The following is a 20,334-nucleotide window of genomic DNA, read 5'->3' as shown; positions in this document are numbered from 1 at the left end:
TTTTACAATCTCTGGTCCCGTTTGGCTTTGCTCACGGCGGGACGCCCCATCTTGAGGAGCGCAGTCAAAGCTTCAGTGAGGTTACATAATCGGACGGATCTCTCAGATATCTTTATAATGTCATGTACCCGCTTGGAGATTTGTGAATGTAATGCTGTTGGCAGGCAGAGTCCCTGAAACACATGTTGGATCTGTTTGTTCTCATTTAAAAAGGACCTGCTTTTTTCTTCCTTCCTCCTTCTTTTCCCTCATTTCTGTGATGACATAGAGACCATTGTGGTAAGGCCATTGCAGTATGACAATCTGAAATTAATTGAGCAGCCTTTAAATCAAATCAAATATCTGAGTGTACAAATGGAAGCTCTCAGAGTTACAGACTTGTAAGGGTCCATTTGGAACCCCCCCAAGGAACCCTGAGGCCGGGTCCCTGAACCATGAATTAAATAAATATTGAATGCTATCATCTTCATACTATTAAGGGTATAATGGTAATAAGTGCAGTACTTAGTATAGTTGTCTATCAGCAGAGTGCTTTGGCAATGGCCATAAAATCATAAAAACTATTAGATAAACAATGTAATATTTTTTGAACTTGTGAAATAGTGTGACATTGTGACATTCTGCATAATGACTAATGAGTAGGCTACTTATTACCTTTGGTACCAATACTTTTGTTTTAATCTTGAATTCCGGACTTTTAGTTGTAACACATGTCTACAAGCTGTATTGATACTTTTACTTAAATAAAAATGTGGGTACTTTTTCCACCACTGTATTACAAATATACAAAAAAATCAGAATTTGTTTATGTATTTATGCATGCATGCGTGCGTGAGTGAGTGCGTGTGTGTGTGTGTGTGTGTGTATGTATGTGCGTGCGTGCGTGCGTGCGTGCGTGCGTGCGTGCGTGCGTGCGTGCGTGCGTGCGTGCGTGCGTGCGTTGGCAGACAGAGTAATGCTGATGAAGTGTCCTGAGTCGGCAGCATTATGTCATACACTCTGTCATACACTCCACCACAGACATACACCAGGGGGGGGGGGGGGGGCATTCCCAATACTTCAGAATGAGTCCCTTGACCCCACACATTAACCCCCCAAAACACCTCTCCATCAGGGCCGGCCAGTCACTTTGCCTCAATCTGTTAGAGGTCGGAGGTCCCACAGAGGTCACGGCCCTGCCGAAGTATGACTCTTAGGAAGAGGTCTTCAACAGGGGGTCTGGGGCCCATAGGGGGTCCTCAGAGTTACTATAGGGGGTCCGCCAAATCCTTGTGCGATGGATTTGGCGGATTTATGTAAAACTTGTGGTGTTCTTGCTTACTGTAAATCGCACTGGATTTAAAGCGTCTACTAAATTCCTAAATTGTACCTTTTAGGTGATAATGGTGACATTTTCTGTCAGTCAGTCACTCAAAATCCCCATACATGGGAATGCCCCCATATGGTGCCCAGGTCTCATCACGTGACATCATCAGGGATGGAGATACCTCCTGTCCATTCAAACTCTAGATGGGCTTGCCCCAAAGTTATCAGTGCAGCCGCGCCCGGTCCTCATCAAACCCTGTACACTCAAGAGAATGTCCTCGCTACCACCCTTAGATCTCCATATATGGAGCTGACCTGTTTTGACATTCCATATGTTGATCTGACCTCATCAAACCCAAGCCAGTACAGAATTCATTCCATGTTGATCTGACGCCCTATGCCAAAGCGCCAGCGCTCGCCCAGCAGTCTGCTGTCCACGAGGCGGATGCGTGCACGTGCATGCATTAGTGCCCATTACTTTTTGGTAGCTCTCAAGTAATTGTAGTGGAGTAAAAAGTTAAATATTTGACTCTGAGATTACTGTACTGTAGTGGAGTAACAAAACAAAGTATCGAAAAATGGAAATGCTCAAGTAAAGTAAAAGTATCTCATATGTGCACTTAAGTCCATGAGTATTATAGTTAACACTAAATTGACACTTATTAGTTATTCTAAAACATTTAAAACTGAAAACTATACACAAAAAGAATAATCAAAGAATTACTGTTGAGGTAACAAATGAGATTTTTTTTTATTACAAACTGTGAAGAATCCAAACATTTGAAAACAGCAGCTGTTGTTTTTGTCAAGATGTATCCAATCTAGTGTCTGAAATACATTAAATGGGGTGCATGAAATTACAAAGTTAAGTTCTGTCTCTTTGTATCAACAAAGCAGACGGGATCCAAGACGTTTAATTGTGGCTGTCACACCAAAACTGGTGACCAGGAGGAAGTCTGGAATTCAGTGACTACTCATTGAGACCAGAGGTTGGTTTCAACCTGCACTGGCGGTCACCAAATTGAATAGGCCAATGCAAGGATTCCCTCTTGCTTGAGTGGTATATTTTTGTTTCCCATGCAGGAGACTGGGATTTTGAATCCCTGATGTTACGGTTGCAATTACCTCTCTCTGTTGGTGAAGGAGGGGGTTCATTTGGTCCATTTGGTTACATTTGTTACCCTCTCCGAGAATTAACATTGTATTATTACATTGTACCCCCTATAAGTGTCGGCGGGCAGCTGTGTATGGCATCCCAGATGTCCATCATCATACTTGACAGTAGGATTGCATAATGTCCAGATGGATGGTCCATGTATACCCTCATGTATACAGTATACATATTGTAATGTAGAGTATACCAGTATTCATTCAGACAGACGGACGGACCGACAGACAGACAGTCGGACGGACGGACGGACGGACGGACGGACGGACGGACGGACGGACAGACAGACAGACAGACAGACAGACAGACCTATTTGTCCCACCATATATAGTGACAGTAATGGACAGCTATTAAAGGCCCAGCAGATAAAAAGATATGGCCAAAAGAGTTCATACATCATTCTTTTTAATAAAACAATATATTGTATCAACCCTGCAAAAGACCCAGCCGTAACTCGCTCCTCCAACAGAGGTAGCTCTCTTGCCGTTGCTTGTTACCTGCCAGTCTGCATGCCGACCTGGACACCGGGGTTCGATCCCAGCTTGGCGGCAGTGGATCAGTGGTCAGTAGAACAGCCGGATGGCAACCGTGAGGTTCTGAGGTTCCCCCAGAGGTAGTGTCCTTGAGCAAGACTCTGAACCCCGAATTGCTCCCAGTGCTGCCACTATTGGTGTACATGTACATGTGAATGTGTGAAGTGAGGACGCTGGCATTGACTGTTCGCCACTTCAACTACTAATGTATAAATTAATGAACCATTGTAAAGCGCTTTGAGTAAGCACTCTGTGGATAGAAAAGCGCTATAAATGCAATCCATGATTATTATTAGTCATTAAAACATTACAATATACTCTTCATAATGTATACATAATGTATACACTTCTCTTTTTTCTCTACTTTCCAATTGCCCCCTCCCATGGCGGCCCATTTTGAAAACATGCAGGTGCATGCAGTGATTCCCAACCTGTGGGCCAACGTTTTGATGCCTTCAAAATATGGCCTATTTTCACTCGGGTTTTGAGGACCTATAGTCTTGATTGGCTGCCCAGAGTCTGAACTCATACTCATACTCATACTGAAATGTCGCCTAAGCCAATGGGAGTGCCTCCTAAGCCCTGAAATGCCACAACGCGGAAGTGTTAACCCAGACTCTGCAACGCTGCAGTATAACCATATGGAGTATAACTCTATGGCCTAACTTTTGTTTAGTCAAAAAACAAACAAACAAACAATTGGCTTATGCTGCGTTCAGACGGGCAGATGCAAAGATACAGTCTGCCACTCATGTTCAATGTATGCTAGCGATATGAAGACACAAAGATACAGTCTGCCACTCATGTTCAATGTAAGCTAGCGATATGAAGACACAAAGATACAGTCTGCCACTCATGTTCAATGTAAGCTAGCGATATGAAGACACAAAGATACAGTCTGCCACTCATGTTCAATGTAAGCTAGCGATATGAAGACACAAAGATACAGTCTGCCACTCATGTTCAATGTAAGCTAGCGATATGAAGAAACAAAGATCTGACATTTGTAGCTGCTGCAAAGCTACAAAACAGTTGGGTTTCAACTTCAGCTACAAAGATACAAAGCTACAAATGTGCTTTGTATCTTTTGCATCTGCCAGTGTGAACGCAGCATTAAAATCTTACAGACTACAACGCAAGGCTGCCTACACCCCTGGATCCTGCAGGAGTCTCCTGCAGTTAAACCACATATCCTGCAGGACTCCTGCATTGAAATTCCTCCCGGATTTCCCCTGGATTTGGTTATGATTTGGTTTCAAAGTCTCAAAATTCACCAGAACACAGGAACTTACATCTATGTTAAAAGGTTTCTGGGGGAGGACTGACCCCCCCCCCCCAGAGTCAGACCCCCCGCTTGGGGGGTGTGAGCAGCGCATGCAATCATGCAGGGATGTTCACTTAAATAATTAATGTTATTATTAAAGATGGGCCTTACATTGCTTCATCAAATCAATTTCTGTAGGCCTACTCTTTGCATTTTAATGGCTGAAATTGTACCCATCATTTTCCAATGCTAGTAAAGCAAGCCTGATTATCAAACTCCCCAAATTCACCAGAACACAGGAAATGTATACTCTGTATATTCTGGGAGGGCCCCCAGAATCCCCGCTATAGGGGAGTCCCCACACCATAGACATAGAAAGCTAGACGCCTCCTTCAGCTCTGGTCTCGAGCAAGCTTCCACATGCGTCACAGAAGGTGACGGTATAGGCCAATCAAAGGCAATGTAAATGTTTGTTTTCTCATGCCAACAAAGCTCCTGTGAATATTGATAAGTCCCGGAAAAGACACAATGTTATGGCCAGTAGTCACTTTGAGTGGCAGCGTGCCTACCGCACTTTCTCCCTGCGATACAGGTCACTCCAATGAACCATCTAGGTGGCAACTGTAACCCCCCCCCCCTCACAGTTCAGCCCTGACACACACACACACACACACACACACACACACACACACACACACACACACACACACACACACACACACACACACACACACACATACTGTACATACAGAGAGCAAGGCACTGCAGTGGAAAGACATCTCCGGTAGCTTTAATAGCACAACCAGGTGAAATAGCATGATGACAGCAAGCATAGATTACTGACGTACGTGCGTGTGTGCGTAGATAGACTGGTGTCTCTTCAAGTGGACAGACGTATTGACAGATAGCTAGACATTGACGTGATGGTGGACAGACAGACAGGTGTGTAGTTGACGGCTGAATGGAAACAGATGATGTGGAAAAGACACAAAAGAGAGATGGATGGATGGATAATAATAATAATAATAATAATACATTTTATTTATAACGCACTTTACATTTGAAACAAATCTCAAAGTGCTACATCAAGAGAAGAAGAATAAAATAAAAAGGACTATAAAAGGACTAAAATAAGGACAATTCATGCATTTCGTGGTCAAGTATACTGCATGCTAAAAGGTTAAAAGCACACCGGGCATCTAAAAGTCCAACTAGCCAAATGCTTTGTTAAAAAGAAAAGTCTTAAGTCCCCTTTTAAAAGCGTCCACGGATTGTGGTGCTCTCAGGTGGTCGGGGAGGGCATTCCACAGCCGAGGAGCAGCTGAACAGAAGGCCCGGTCCCCCATGGTGTGGAGTTTTGTTTTTGTGGTTTTGAGTGTGTTTGAATTTCCAGAGCGGAGGGAGCGGGAGGAGGTTGGGGGTTCAATGAGTTCCTTCAGATAGGAAGGGGCGTTGCTGTGCATGCACTGATGGGTGAGGAGGCAGACCTTGTATTCTATCCTGAAGGAAATGGAGTATGGGTGTGATATGTTCGTATTTCCGCACTCTCACCAGGATCCTAGCAGCACTGTTCTGGATGTACTGGAGCCTCTGGTTGCTCTTGCTAGGGATCCCGGTGAGAAGTGCGTTGCAGTAGTCAAGCCTTGAGGAGATAAATGCGTGAACAAGTTTGTCTGCATCTGGTAGGGTGAGTGTGGGACGGAGTCTGACTATGTTTCGGAGGTGAAAGAATGAGGTTTTGCAGAGGTGTTTGATGTGGGGGTCAAAGGTCAGGTGGGGGTACATTTTTACACCCAAGTTGGTGACTACAGGTGAGAGGGGGAGGTCCTGGGTGGAGAAGGTGATGCTGGTTAATGATTTGACCTTGTGTGGGGTGCCGATTAGAATGGCCTCTGTCTTGGAGCTGTTTAGTTGTAAGAAGTTGTCAGTCATCCACGCCTTTATCTCCTCAAGGCAGGTGGTCAGTGTGGATGCATGAAGAGAGAGAAAGTCAGACAGACACGCGTGAAGGCAGACAGACAGGCACAATGATAGAAGATAGCAGACCGAGAGACAGTAATATACAGTATGTGTCAGTGTCATTTATACATTTATACCGGAAAATATCAGATCTGCAAGCTCACAATGCGTGGGCGGATACGGACGGACGGACGGACGGACGGACGGACGAACGGACAGACAGACATGGGGAGACGCGACAGTAGCTCAGGACGTACTGTAGAGCGGCCACTTGGGGAATGACAAAGTTCCCGATTCAGTCCCCTGCTCCCCCCTGATTTCGTGTCGAAGTGTCCTTGAGCAATACAAGACACTGATCCCCTAACTGCTCCTGATGAGCAGGATGATGAAAAGACAGGGAGACCAGTGGACTACCTGACTGACTCGCTACAGTCCTGACATCATCATTACTGCAGGCAGCTGGATTCAGTGGACGGGGACATGTATTTATAGCAGCAGCACTGGTTGAGTTTCCAGCATGCGGGCCAGGCAGAGAGACTCTGGAAACATACAGCTATCTATCAAGCACATGCTTATCATAGAAACAAGAACTAAATCCCTCTCTGTCCACAGCAGCTTATAAAACACTCTGCTGGCCAGTGTGCGCAAGACGCTCTCTTTCCACATGCGTCACGTGCTGAATGCCATAAATGAGCAGGCTGTTTTCCCAGTGAACACACACACACACACACACACACACACACACACACACACACACACACACACACACACACACACACACGCACACACACACACACAGCTATTTAAAAGTAGGGTATTAAATAGATATAAAACATTATCATAAGATCATTTTATTATCATTATTAAACATTAACATAAGATTATTATCATAAGTTCTAAAAAGACTAAGTTCTAAAAAATATTTTTTTCTGTTTCCTCTGTATTTTGTTTCTTTTCTTTGTATTAACTTTGTATTTTGTTTCTTTTCTTAAAAAAAGGCTAGGCAAAATAAGCTTCGGCTTCAGCCTAGACCTTTTCGGTGCCACCTCTTTGTAAAAACTTAAATGCAAATGATGAAACTTAACATGTAAATGTAGAGCACCGAAATAAACTATTCATTCACACACACACACACACACACACACACACACACACACACACACACACACACACACACACACACACACACACACACACACACACACACACACACACACACACACACACACACTCACACACACACCCCTATCCATGTATACCATATCAAGCTGCACCATGGCAGCAACATGTCTGTGTTACCATTACCATTGTCATGTCCTGTTGAGTCAGACGTCGAACTGCTTTCTGACTTCACTGTATCATCTGAAAACACACACACACACACACACACACACACACACACACACACACACACACACACACACACACACACACACACACACACACACACACACACACACACAACTTACCTCTGGAGACAGGCATAAAACAGCCATCACCCTATTGATGTACAGGTTCAGTAGTAAATCGAACTAATATATTGAACCTATTATACATAATGTCTATAAACATTTTGGAATTTTGTTGTGTTGTCACAAAAGAAGATGCCAAAGACAAATCCTTGTATGAGTCTTCATCTTCTTTAGAACCCGCTGCACTACTGAATTTAATATATCTGCTGTCAAACAGAAACCAGCTCCCGATTATTAACTTTTCAGGAAATGAAATGTTTTTAGAATAACACAATACTGTCTTATCCAAGTCTGTATGGTGACTTTATACATTGTCAGATATACTTGAATCTGTCCTTACATTATCATCACTTTGCCCAAATACAGCTCAAGTGGAGTCAAAGATTTTTGACCAATAATGTGGAGTTTTTTTCCCCGTCTGACTTGGTCATTCTAATCAATGGGGGACCGACAAACCACCTAAATCCGCAAGTTGGATTTAGGTGGTTTGACCGACGGTTTGAGGATCCAATGGAGTTAGGTTTAGTCAGAAGCGTTTATAAATACTTTTCATTGGTTCAATATTTGTAAAATGAGAACTAAAAAAAAAAGCACGCTCGCACACTGTACTATAGGCTCCAGTTGTAGGGATTTCTTTTGTATTGCACTTGAGTGCTGCTGTGACGTTTCAGTCTCTCGCCCTTCCAGACTGAAGTGAATGCAAAGAGACACCCATGATATACAAACAATATGATCACATAATGCATTGCAGCTGTGGACAATGGTGATATTGTCTATGTGATTATTGGGTTTTCTTACATACATGTGACTTATTGGCACTTATAGGGCTTACATCCCTTTTGTAATTGCATTTGCTATATTCTAATTCTTATCTGTTTGGCCATTGGTCCTGTGACTTTGTCTGATGTCCACAGCTGCAATGCATTATGTGATCATGTCGTTTGTATATCATGGGTGTCTCTTCGTATTCACTTCAGTCTGAGGAAGGGCGAAACGTCACAGCAGCACTCAGGTGCAATAAATAAATAAATCCCTACAACTGGAGCCTACAGTGTGCGAGTCAGTGTTCTCTTTCTAGTTCTCATATATATTTTTTCGCTTAGCACCTGCTCAATTTTGGGTGTGGATGTGAATGTCTCTCCTCCCTTTACATCAAAATTTGTAAAACACACACACAGACGTAAGGTAGCACTGATTTATTAAAAGTTGAAAAATGGACATAGCTGGTTCCTCCCCAACAGCGACGATATGCAAAGAAAGTATCAACTTACTTTCAAGATTACATCTCTGTGCATTTCTTGGCTATTGCCTCACATACTGAAAAGAGCATCTCTACAAGTACACACAAACACCATCTTTGTCCATGTTTGTACAGCATGTGCTGGTCTGTCTCCCTGGCTTTGCTCACACTGCAGGCAAATCTGATTTGTTTCTGAAAACTGATCTTTAATAGGACTGACTGTCCACACTATTTGCAAGTGATCCGATTTGTGTATTCAGACATTGTCAACCTGTCTGCATCGGTTGCAGTTGTAATGAAATAGGCACGAGTAATGCTTAACTTACGATGGTGTCACTTGGTGAAGATATTTTTCAACCTATTTTCAGTGAGCACCATGCATCATACAACAAAGTATAAAATAGGCCAGTGTCCAGAATGACAATGAGACAAATCAATGAATCAGATTTGAATTAAAAAACATCTAGGAATGTGGTTCAAATCTGATTTAGCAATATATTTTTTGCTCTTCAGACTTGATAAAAACCAATTTGATTCCAATCTGGATAGGCCACAAATGTGTGTGTGTGTGTGTGTGTGTGTGTGTGTGTGTGTGTGTGTGTGTGTGTGTGTGTGTGTGTGTGTGTGTGTGTGTGTGTGTGTGTGTGTGTGTGTGTGTGTGTGTGCGCGCGCGCGCGTGCGCGTGTAGGCTATGTGTGCGTTTACACGTGCGTGCACGTGTCGTGTCTGACTCTGCATAAAGGTGTTAACAAGGTGCTACAAATGCCATGGCTTGCATAGCCTTCGCCAAAAACATACAGCCAAAACACTAAATAATAAAGAAGAAATACCAAAAAAGACATACATGTATAGCCTGTAAGGAACACATCTGGGAAGGTAATCTCCATCCTTGCTGGTTTTGATTACAGTACATTGAATGTATGTTTAAATAAACAGTGTGGGAGAGCATGCAGATTTCCATAAGCTCCGCAGGGCTTTCCACCTCTGTAGTACAGAGTCTGTACAGAGGACTTACTGAGTCCATAATGCTAACATGGATTAGGTTACTCGACATTTAAATGAGACTACTGCTTTAAGTCAGTTACACACTGCTCAATCAATGCCCATAGACCACCATACCACCAGAGTGACTCAAAACATCTGAATGTTTTCAGATTGAATGACTTGGATGATCTTTGTTGCTTCTCTAACATGGTCACAGCAGTAGTAACATGTTGAAATTGGCTTCAAGGTTCAGAGCTTCAAGCTATCATGTTGCAAGCGTTTGTCTTTCTTAAAAAGCCATAACATTCAATGAAGCCAGCTTGGCAGCAGGTTTTAATGTATGGGCTTATTTCCCATTTTTCTTAACCTATACTTCCACCTAGTGGTGATTGATTATGGTGTCAGGAAATATTTAACGAAAAATAGATTCAAGATAATTATAGCCTATGCCATAATTTACAAATCCATGACTTTGCCCCCCTTTGTGTGGGACAGTCCCTCATTTCCAAGACTTTGTCCCACAAATTGAGACCCCACTCCTACTGTAGCGGTCTCACATTGTGACTGGCAAGCTCAAATGCCCTATTATAGTCTCCTAATAATTGGCTTTCTGTTGTAAAGCTCTCATTGTCTCTTTTCCTGCAAGAAGTTTTTAAGTCTGTTAAAATAACTATAGCCTAACTAATAATAATGATAAATATCCCATAGGCCTATAGGCTACACAGTATACCAAGTTGGCCATACCATGACCCATTTTAAAACAAAACGTGAGACGCCAGAGGGGTTTATAACAAAATGATAGGTAATATTAGGCGGGCCTATATGTCCGAATATCACATCAAGGCATTTAATAGCAACTTAAGTAATAAGTTGCTAACCCCGTCCCGGCCGTCTCACTTGTCCCACACAAGCGATACTTCTGTCCCCAAATGAACAGTTTGGATCTGGTCACCCACGTGTGTTTGATGTTACAACATTTCAATTGTATTGCATTTGTGTTAATCTTAATTGCATTACTGATGATAGACAACAACAACAACAACAACAACAACAACAACAAAGATGAGATGTGGTGGAGTAGATAGAAGTACTGTAAACTTACAAAAGTACATCACAATCGTGCAGTAGCCTAAGTACACGTAAATGAGAAAAAGAGGTTGGCATCAGCAATGGTTTTCAGTAGAGTGCTAAACCCCATTGGCACACTACGTGACACACGGTTATTATTATTTTATTTTTTCCTTTATTTTTATTTTTTTACTTAAGTTGATTACTTTCCACCACTATGGTGAAACTACTTTGAATATAGTTTACTCTTGGTCTTGCCAGACTTTCGCCAGCAGGTGGAGTTAAACACTAATTTTGATCACAACAGCTTTGACTCTTTTGACACCAGAGTAATCGACCCGGAAGTTGTACATTGTTTTGCCCGCCATACACAAAAACCCATCATAACAAACAACAGCTCACAATCACATGTACACACGCGTACCGACAGCTAAACATTAGTTTGACTTTGTTGTTCCACATTTTTAACACCGTATTAACTGTGCTAATATGACTTTACTACTAACGGTGAGGTCGTTGATAAACGAGCGACTCTCTGCGGCTGCTGAAGACATAATGGCGCAGTTGAGAGAATTGTAACAGAAATCTACGAGGATTCCAAACGGAACATTGAGCGGCAACGCAGAATCCTGGATGTGGTTTTGAATCCAGAACCTAATCAACACAGAGCAGGTTAGATTGATTGATTGATTGAAGAATTTATTAACAGTTTGCAGAATTACAGTACATTTCAAGCACAAACTCAATACAAAGGCTGTTAACTGTGAGTGGACGACCCAATTAAGCATTACACTTGTTTCCAACAGGGTCCACCATGTTCAAATCATCAAAACATTTAGAGACGTACAAATAGACACTTCTATAGACAGAACAGGAATTCATCAAAAAAGAATTTATCAAAAAGGAGGTAAAAAGGGAAAAGAAAAATATACAGTGAGGGGAAAAAAAAGGGGGGGGCGGGGGGGGGGGATTCACGTTCAGCTCCGTTAAATTGTTTGTTTTCCTTGGAGGAGCTGCGTTGGGTCCCCAAGTCGGCTCCGTGGCCGTACCTTGAGTTGGCTGTGTGGCCGTGACCATCTCTTGTGTTGTCCTTGCGTTGGGTCCCCAAGTTGGCTCAGTGGCCATACCTTGAGTTGGCTGTGTGGCCGCGACCGTCTCTTGTGTTGTCATTGCGTTCGTGTTTGAGGGATTCCGATTTTACAGGGGCCAGTTTCGAATTGCAGCCGTCCGTAGGTGCCCTTTGAGAGCGGTTTTGAAAGAGTCAAGGGATTCGCATGTCTTAATGACAGTTGGTAGGGCGTTCCACATTTTAGTGGCATAGGAGCGAAAAGAATTTAGTCCCTTGTTTGTGCCGAATCTGGGTTGTACATGGTTCGTTGCACTCCCTCTGGTGTTGTGGGTGTGGACTTCGTTAACATTAAGGAAGTATCTAGACAGGTACATGGGTATCTTGGTGGTGTATCGAATCTTGTGGACCAGACCCATTGCAAGATGCTGTACTCTGTCGTCGACCCTAAGCCATTCCAGCCTGTCGAAGTGGGCAGGGGTGAGGTGGGTTCGGGGGGCTAGATCAAGTAGGAGCCTGACCAGTTTGTTTTGGGAAGTCTGGAGCCTGGTTTTAAGGGCCTTTGAGGTGCTGTGGTACCAGGAGGTGCATGCATAGTCAAAGAAACCCTGTACAAGGGCTCCTGTTAAGGTCTTCAAGGTGTTTTTGTTGACCAGTGAGGAGATCCTGTAGAGGAATCTTGTTCTATGGTTGACTTTTTTGATTACGTTGGTGGCCATTTTATCACCGGAAAGATTAGCCTCCAGGATGGAACCTAGGTAGGTAATTTCATCTTTACGTGTGATAACATTGTCACCCACTCTAACCAAGAAGCCATTTGCCTTGCTGAGATTACTAATAGAGCCAAAGAGAATGGATTCAGTTTTTCCCAGGTGTAAAGATAGTTTGTTATCAGCGAGCCAGGTGCAGATTCTACCGAGTTCAGAGCTGAGGGCATTTTCAACCTGCAGTTTGTCCCTGTCCGAGACCAGCAGTGCTGAGTCATCTGCGAACAGGAACAAGTTGCAGTCACAGGCTGAAGTCATGTCGTTTACATATATTAGGAACAGTAGAGGCCCTAGTATGCTTCCTTGTGGAACGCCACAGCTCACTGGGAGGGGGGGGGACAGTGTTCCGTTCCCTTCCACCATCTGTTCTCTCCCCTCCAGGTAGGATTGCATCCAGCTCACTGATGTGCTATCGAAACCAATTGCTTTTAGCTTGTTAACCAGTATGGAGTGGTTCACGGTGTCAAAAGCCTTTTGGAGGTCCAGCATGACCATGCCGCAGTATTTGCCAGCGTCCACCTCTTGTTTGATGTGGTCGCTCAAATAGAGGAGGCATGTGTCAGTGGAGTGGGATGTTCTGAAGCCAGATTGGAACTCGTACAATAATTTATTAGTGGCAAGATACTTTTCAACCTGTTCATAGACTATTTTTTCCATCACTTTCGAGATGGAACTAAGAATAGAAATAGGGCGGTAGTTGCCGGGGTCTAATTTACTCCCTTTCTTGTGCAAGGGGGTTACTTTGGCCAGTTTGAAATCTTGGGGGACCTGTCCCTGTTTGATGGAGAGGTTTACTATGTGGGTGATGATTGGAGCTATAGAGATGGCTGAGTCTCTGAGAAATTTGGAGGGAATGTTGTCATGTCCTGTGGCCTTGTGGGGTTGGAGGGCACTCAGTTTCTTAATTACCTCATCAGTTGTTACCATAACTAGTTTAAAATCGTCTTTACAAACACCTAGGTTTTTGTAGAAGGTTGTAATGTGCTCTACACCAAAGAGCCCAGAGTGGGAGGGCAGTTTGTTAACCAGAGTTGTTGATATGTTTGTAAAGAAGATATTCAAGTAGTTGGCCACATCAAGGTTGTCAGTGATGAGAGTGTTGTCAGATTTGATGTTTATGTTCGAAAATCTGGTTTTTAGTTTCTGACCATAGCTTAGTTGATTGTTTAGTAGCTTCCAGAGCTCATGAGGATTGTTTTTGTTTTTAGTACAGCCATAGCCCTGAAACATGACATAATCCTCAGTCCTACATAAAGCAAAACACATTAAATTATACATCACTGAACACGTTATACAACACTCCTCTAACCGACTGGAGGTGTGGGGAAACACTAACGCATTAGAGCTATGGATCAGAACTGGTCCATAGCCATAATGCCGTTAGAGCTAGGGAAACACCAAAGTAATCTTGAACCTTTATGCACAATAAAAAAAATTAAAAAAAAGCAATAAGAATAGTTCACAAGGTAGGATATCATGATGATACCAACACAAGGTCACATTGAAGTTCTTTGGATAATAGTGTAGCTCTGGTCCATAGCCTTACTGCTTTTTGATGAATTGAACAAGGTGGACCCTCTTGTAAACAGGTCGTCCACTCACAGTTAACAGTTTTTTGTATTGAGTTGTGCTTGAAATGTACTGTAATAAATACTTCAATCAATCAATCAAACTGCTCTTGCTGCCATCAAGAGCAGTGCCAGTAAGGCTATGGGCCAGAGCTAGATATAGTGTAACTTTAAAACAGATTATCTACAAGGCAAGGAATACATTATTACCTGGAAATGTCGAGGAATTGTTCAGGGAAAGGGATATATGAATTAAGAAGGGTACTACATTTCAAACATCTTGGTTCTTGTACCACTCTAAAGAGCATGTGTGCATATCTGTCAGCAGTGGAGTAAAGCTATGGAATGTTTACCAAAGAATGTCCAGCAGTGCAAGAATTTAATTCAATTTAAGAAACGGTACAAGATCATTCTATTGGAGAAATATAGACAAGAGTGTGTGGGGGTGTGTGTGTGTGTGTGTGCGTGTGTGTGCTGGTAAATAATACTGTACTAAGATGTATAATAATAGACTATTGAATGCTGAATAATGGTGAGTGTTAGACTGTTGTTTATAACAATGTAAGGAGTCTTGAATGTATAAATGGAAAATGTAGTGGGACTGGGATCATTCACTATGGTCTTTTTATGGTCTTTATATGTTGAAAGTAAACCGACATGTACAAAGGATAGGCATTAATAAACTTTGAGCTCAGCTTATGCTTTTTCGATCATCAAAAAATAGAAATGTTGGATATAATGTCAAATGTAATGATTTATGTCATACTGTTTATGATGATCGAAATAAACTAAACTAAATGAGTAAAAGAGTCATGTTGTGAACTATGGCTACCACTGCACTCTAAATTAAACATACCGGTACTTCAACACCTCAGCGCAATTTAAATAACAACTACAACACTGCTTTCAGGAGTGGAATGTACTTTTTCTTTTTAGAGCGGGCTGAAACAACCGCTTATGAAGTCAGCCAGTACCATGTTTTCCCAATGAAATCTTTCGGAAGCAGTACTACGCTGTCTGCGCATGTGGACGGGTAGCCGCAATTTGTAACACTGGATATTGACAGCCCTAGCCATGGTTCACATGACGCTCGTACTTAACGAGCGTCATGGCTTAAATGTACGCGATCGTTACATTTACAGTGAAAACATGTACATAAATATTCAGATTTCCAATATAAAGTACTCACCACGTGGGCCACAGGTGTTAGAAATTTGCTGTTACAACGATTAGCACTGCTGCATTCCGCGTTGTTTAATAAAAGGCATTTTTATCTGAGCTGTTTTTTTGCCATAAGCTTTCAACTATGTGCCCCTATCGGTCAGGAGGAGTGTTGCACTCTGAAACACTGGGTGTGTTTGATATCGGCACGCTGACCGCACTGCCAATACAAACAAATAGGCGAGTGCGCTCCCGGTGTGCAAATGAGTTTTCCGAACGCACCCCGTTTGAGAAAGGTAGCAGGAGTCACAGTGCTCGGATAAAAATGCCTTCTGGATTATGTGCAAATTCGAAACAGGTGGTACGCTCACGCTGGGCTGTTGAGTGACTTCCGACGAGCGCTTACTAGTGGAAGTTTCTGTCTATGAGAATAGCACCGCGCCTGGCTCAGCGTTAGAGAGAACTTAGACTAGAGAACGGTAATGCTCTTCTAGACCCCCAGAGCTAGTTTTTTAGTTGCTCAGCTCTCTATCTAATGACGATGACTTTACCTCCTCTCTCTTCCTAGATTTCATACTCCTTCCTAAAATAAGGGACGTTTTCTCTGAACAGCAAGTGAGGAACCCCAGTTTGGTCCATGATGTGAAACCTGAACCGGAGGAGCACCACCAGACTTGGAGTCTGGTGGTGGTGGAGGAACCGCTGCCTGTCCAGGTACCCTTGACAGTTCAATCATGATGTTCTAGTAGTCGCAATTTGCATTTTATAATGGGATGAATCTAGAGTTGCAATGCCCTCCATTGACAGCCCATTGATCCAAATCGAATTTCTGATCTGCTTGTATTAAACAACGTTAAACTCACCAACCGTATGGCTCAGTGGTCCAGGCACCTTGGCTGGTAATCCAGTCTGGCAGTGTGCCGCAGGTTCGACTCCCGATCCTGACGGCCTTTACTGCATGTCTTCCCCCCCATCTCTCTCCCCATTTCCTGTCAGCCTACTGTCTGTCCCTCCATAAAAAATATAAAATAAAGGCGAAAGCCACAAAAAAAAAAAAAACTCACCAACCGTGCAGCTGTAGGGCATCCTTGAATCCTTTTTCAATCTGCAAAGTGTTTGTTTCATACAAATCCACTGTAGACATGTTATGAGCTACTATGCTAAGAAATTCTTTTCCGTGACATTGTGTTGGAGTTTGGAAGCACTCGTTTTTATTAACGGATCGTGCTGCTGCCTCCTGCATTATGTGCCAATTCGAAACAAGTGGTACGGAGGGCAGTTCGGTGACTTTTTTTTTTTTTTAATGTTCTGTTTATTAATTTTTTGTTTTTTTTACAAGTATAGCAGTAACTTGAGAAATACAAACAGAGTAACAAATACAACAAAAACTGAAACACAAACAACACACAAATTCCAAATCAAGACAACCAAAGAACATTCAGAACAAAACAAAACATACATATACATATATACAAATAAAAATAAAAATAAAAACCCCACTCCAATATAGTCAATGTACAGAGTTACAGTTCTTGGTCACAAACATCATCCAGACAAGACAGGTTGGCTAGTCAGGCGACAGCTATTCAGGTTCAATCGGGGGCACAAGTGTAAGACGGTCAACATGAGATAGAAAAGGCTGCCATGCTCTACTGAATTTGGAGATTGAGCCACGCAATGTATATTTAATTTTTTCCAATTTTAAAAAATATAGTATGTCAGATATCCAACGGGAATGTGAGGGGGGGTATGTTTTTTTCCAATGCATGAGAATAAGACGTCTTGCCAGAAGCGTCACAAAAGCGACCAGGTCAGATTGATATTTAGGCAGGGGGATAGTTTCAGGAAGGACACCAAATAGGGAAATAATAGGGGATGGCTCTATGGGCAACTGTAACACATCTGAAATAGTATCAAATATAGCTGACCAAAAAGACTGTAAGGCTGGACAGGTCCAAAACATATGAAGAAGATTAGCTGGAGCCTGGTGGCATCTATCGCACATTGGATCGACACTATCATAAATCCTGGCTAACCGAACCTTGGTCCAGTACACCCGGTGGAGAAATTTACATTGCAACACCCCATGATTAGCACATATTGATGAAGAATGAACACGACCCATAATGGCCTCCCAGGTTTCATCAGAAATTTCTTCCTCCAGGTCCTGGGCCCAAAGATTTTTATAGGCAGTGGTTGAGGGTAAATGAAGGTCAAATAATGAGGTATAGAGTGACGATATCTTTCCCTTAAGACTAAGAGGAGCTGATGCTATAATTATGTCTATAGGTGAATTAGGTGGAATAGTCGGGAAGCTAGTACATTTTTGGCGAACAAAATCACGGACTTGCAAGTAACGGAAAAAGTGGGTTCTGGGTAGCTTATACTTTTGAACAATCTGGTCAAACGAAACGAACGTGCCACCGTCAAACAAATCTTTGACTGACTTAATGCCATGGTCATACCAAATTTTGAATGCCCGATCCTGTAAGGAAGAAGGAAATAATGGATTTGCACACAGAGGGGTTATTAATGGGAATAGTTGAATATCAAAATGGCGTTTAAACTGAGTCCAGATCTTAAGAGTCGACTTAACTAAAACATTGGAAGAGAATTTAGATAATGGCGCAATTGAGGGAGCACATACTAAGGCAGTCAGAGATGCCGGGGCACAGGAAGTGGATTCCATGAGCCACCATGCAGGGGATGATTGTAGATTGTAGTCATGCAGCCAATGCAATATAACTTGAAAATTAGCGGCCCAGTAGTAGAACAAAAAATTGGGTAGTGCCATTCCACCAAGTTGCTTTGGTTTCTCTAAGATGGTCTTGCGCAGCCTCGCCATCTTTTTGTTCCAAATAAACCCCGAAATAATAGTATCCAATTTTTTGAAAAATGATTTCGTGATAAAGATTGGTATACATTGAAAGAGATACAGAAATTTAGGAAGAATGTTCATTTTAACAGAATTAATACGGCCTGCAAGTGTTAATGGCAGAAGAGACCAGCGCTCAAGATCTTGTTTGGTACGGGTTAAAAGTGGAGAGAAATTGTGTTCAAAAAGTTTTTCAAATTTATCTTTAACGATTACCCCAAGATAAGAAAAACCGTGGCGGGAGACTTTGAAAGGTAATGTTTCTAATGGGTAGTCGCGGGCAGCGTCATTTATCGGGAAGAGCTCGCTCTTATCAAAGTTTAATTTATAACCTGAGATTTCACCAAAAGACTCGAGAATAGAGAGGGCATAAGGTAGAGAGGTGGCTGGATCAGAGATATATAAAAGCAGATCATCAGCATATAATGAGACCTTGTGCTCAGCACCGCCTCTAACTATACCACTCAAGTGCGGGCTCTGCCGTAATGTCATGGCAAGCGGTTCAATAGCGAGTGCGAAAAGTAGGGGAGAGAGAGGACACCCTTGTCTTGTCCCTCTGAAAAGAGGGAAGTACTCAGAGTAGTTGTTATTAGTATGAACTGAGGACATTGGAGATGAGTACAGTAAACTAACCCATTTAAGAAATGTTTCGCCAAATCCAAATCTGTTTAAGGTTACCAATAAAAAGGCCCATTCTACTCTATCAAATGCCTTCTCGGCATCCAACGAGACAAGTACTTCCGGGTATTGAGAAGATGAGGGGTTATACATAATATTGAAAAGTCGCCTAATATTAAAAAATGAGTGTCTATTCTTAATAAAGCCCGTCTGATCCGAGGAAACAATACAAGGGAGAATGGACTCAAGTCGCAGAGCTAATACCTTAGCAAGTAGCTTTACGTCAACATTCAATAGAGAAATGGGCCGATAAGAGCCACAACTGAGAGGGTCTTTGTTTTTTTTCAAAATGAGTGAGATGGAGGCTTGACGCAAAGTTTGGGGGAGTTGACCACACTCTAGAGATTCAAGAAACATTTTTGTCAGAATAGGAACTAATTTGACAGCAAATTTTTTATAAAATTCAACTGGAAAGCCATCAGGTCCAGGACATTTCCCACTCTGCATAGCGGTTATAGCATCAGAAATTTCTTGGTGGGAGATAGATTTATCTAAATAACCTTTTTGAGCAGGGTTAATGGTGGGGATATCCAATGATTCAAAAAATGAATTATATTTCTCCTCGTCAGCTGATGAATCTGATGAGTATAGAGTGGAGTAAAACATTTTAAATTCAGCATTAATTTCTATTGGGTCAGTCGTCGCACCTGATGTGCCCTTAATTTCAGTGATCAACCGGGAAGCTGCTGACTGTCTAATTTGGTGGGCCAATAATTTACTAGGCTTCTCTCCAAACTCATAATAGGCGTGTCTCGATTTTAACAACATCTCCTCAGCTCGTCCTGTGGATAAAACATCAAATTCAGATTTGAGGGTGACAATCTGTTTATATAAATCTGCAGAAGGTGTGGATGCATATTTATTATCCAGCTCTGCAATGAGTGCGGTCAATTTAGTAAGCCGTTCCGTATTCTGTCTCCTTTGGTGGCCCATATAGGAAATAATATGTCCTCTTAAATAAGCTTTCAAGGTTTCCCAAATAACAGATACTGAGATCTCTGGGGTGGTATTAGTATCGATAAAGAAATCAATTTGATTATTCAAGAACTGCACAAAACCCTCGTCCGAAAGCAAGAGGGAGTTAAAACGCCAGGGAGCGCGGGGGTCAGTTTTCCCCACAAGGGAGATGTTCATCGTCACAGGGCTATGGTCTGAAATAACAATGGCATGATATGAACAGCCTCGAACCGAAGACAGAAGTTTCTTATCTACTAAAAAGAAATCAA

General features: G+C 42.3%; 1 protein-coding gene across 1 annotated transcript in view; it reads left to right on the top strand.

Annotated features, from left to right (window-relative positions):
* LOC306932907 (uncharacterized protein) overlaps positions 1 to 20,334 on the top strand; it is a gene marked incomplete at its 5' end in the record, with an annotated part of 46,590 nt that overhangs the window by 3,518 nt on the left and 22,738 nt on the right. Inside the window, 2 exons of the mRNA XM_079514882.1 lie at positions 11,558 to 11,665; positions 16,124 to 16,269. Of these exons, the coding sequence (XP_079371008.1) occupies positions 11,558 to 11,665; positions 16,124 to 16,269 (254 nt within the window). The remainder of the gene's footprint in view (positions 1 to 11,557; positions 11,666 to 16,123; positions 16,270 to 20,334) is intronic.

Source organism: Electrona antarctica (assembly GCF_951216825.1).
Source record: "Electrona antarctica genome assembly, chromosome: 2".
Lineage (NCBI taxonomy): Eukaryota > Metazoa > Chordata > Actinopteri > Myctophiformes > Myctophidae > Electrona > Electrona antarctica.
The sequence above is the reverse complement of the archived record's forward strand: the minus strand, read 5'-3'. Positions and strand labels throughout refer to the sequence as shown.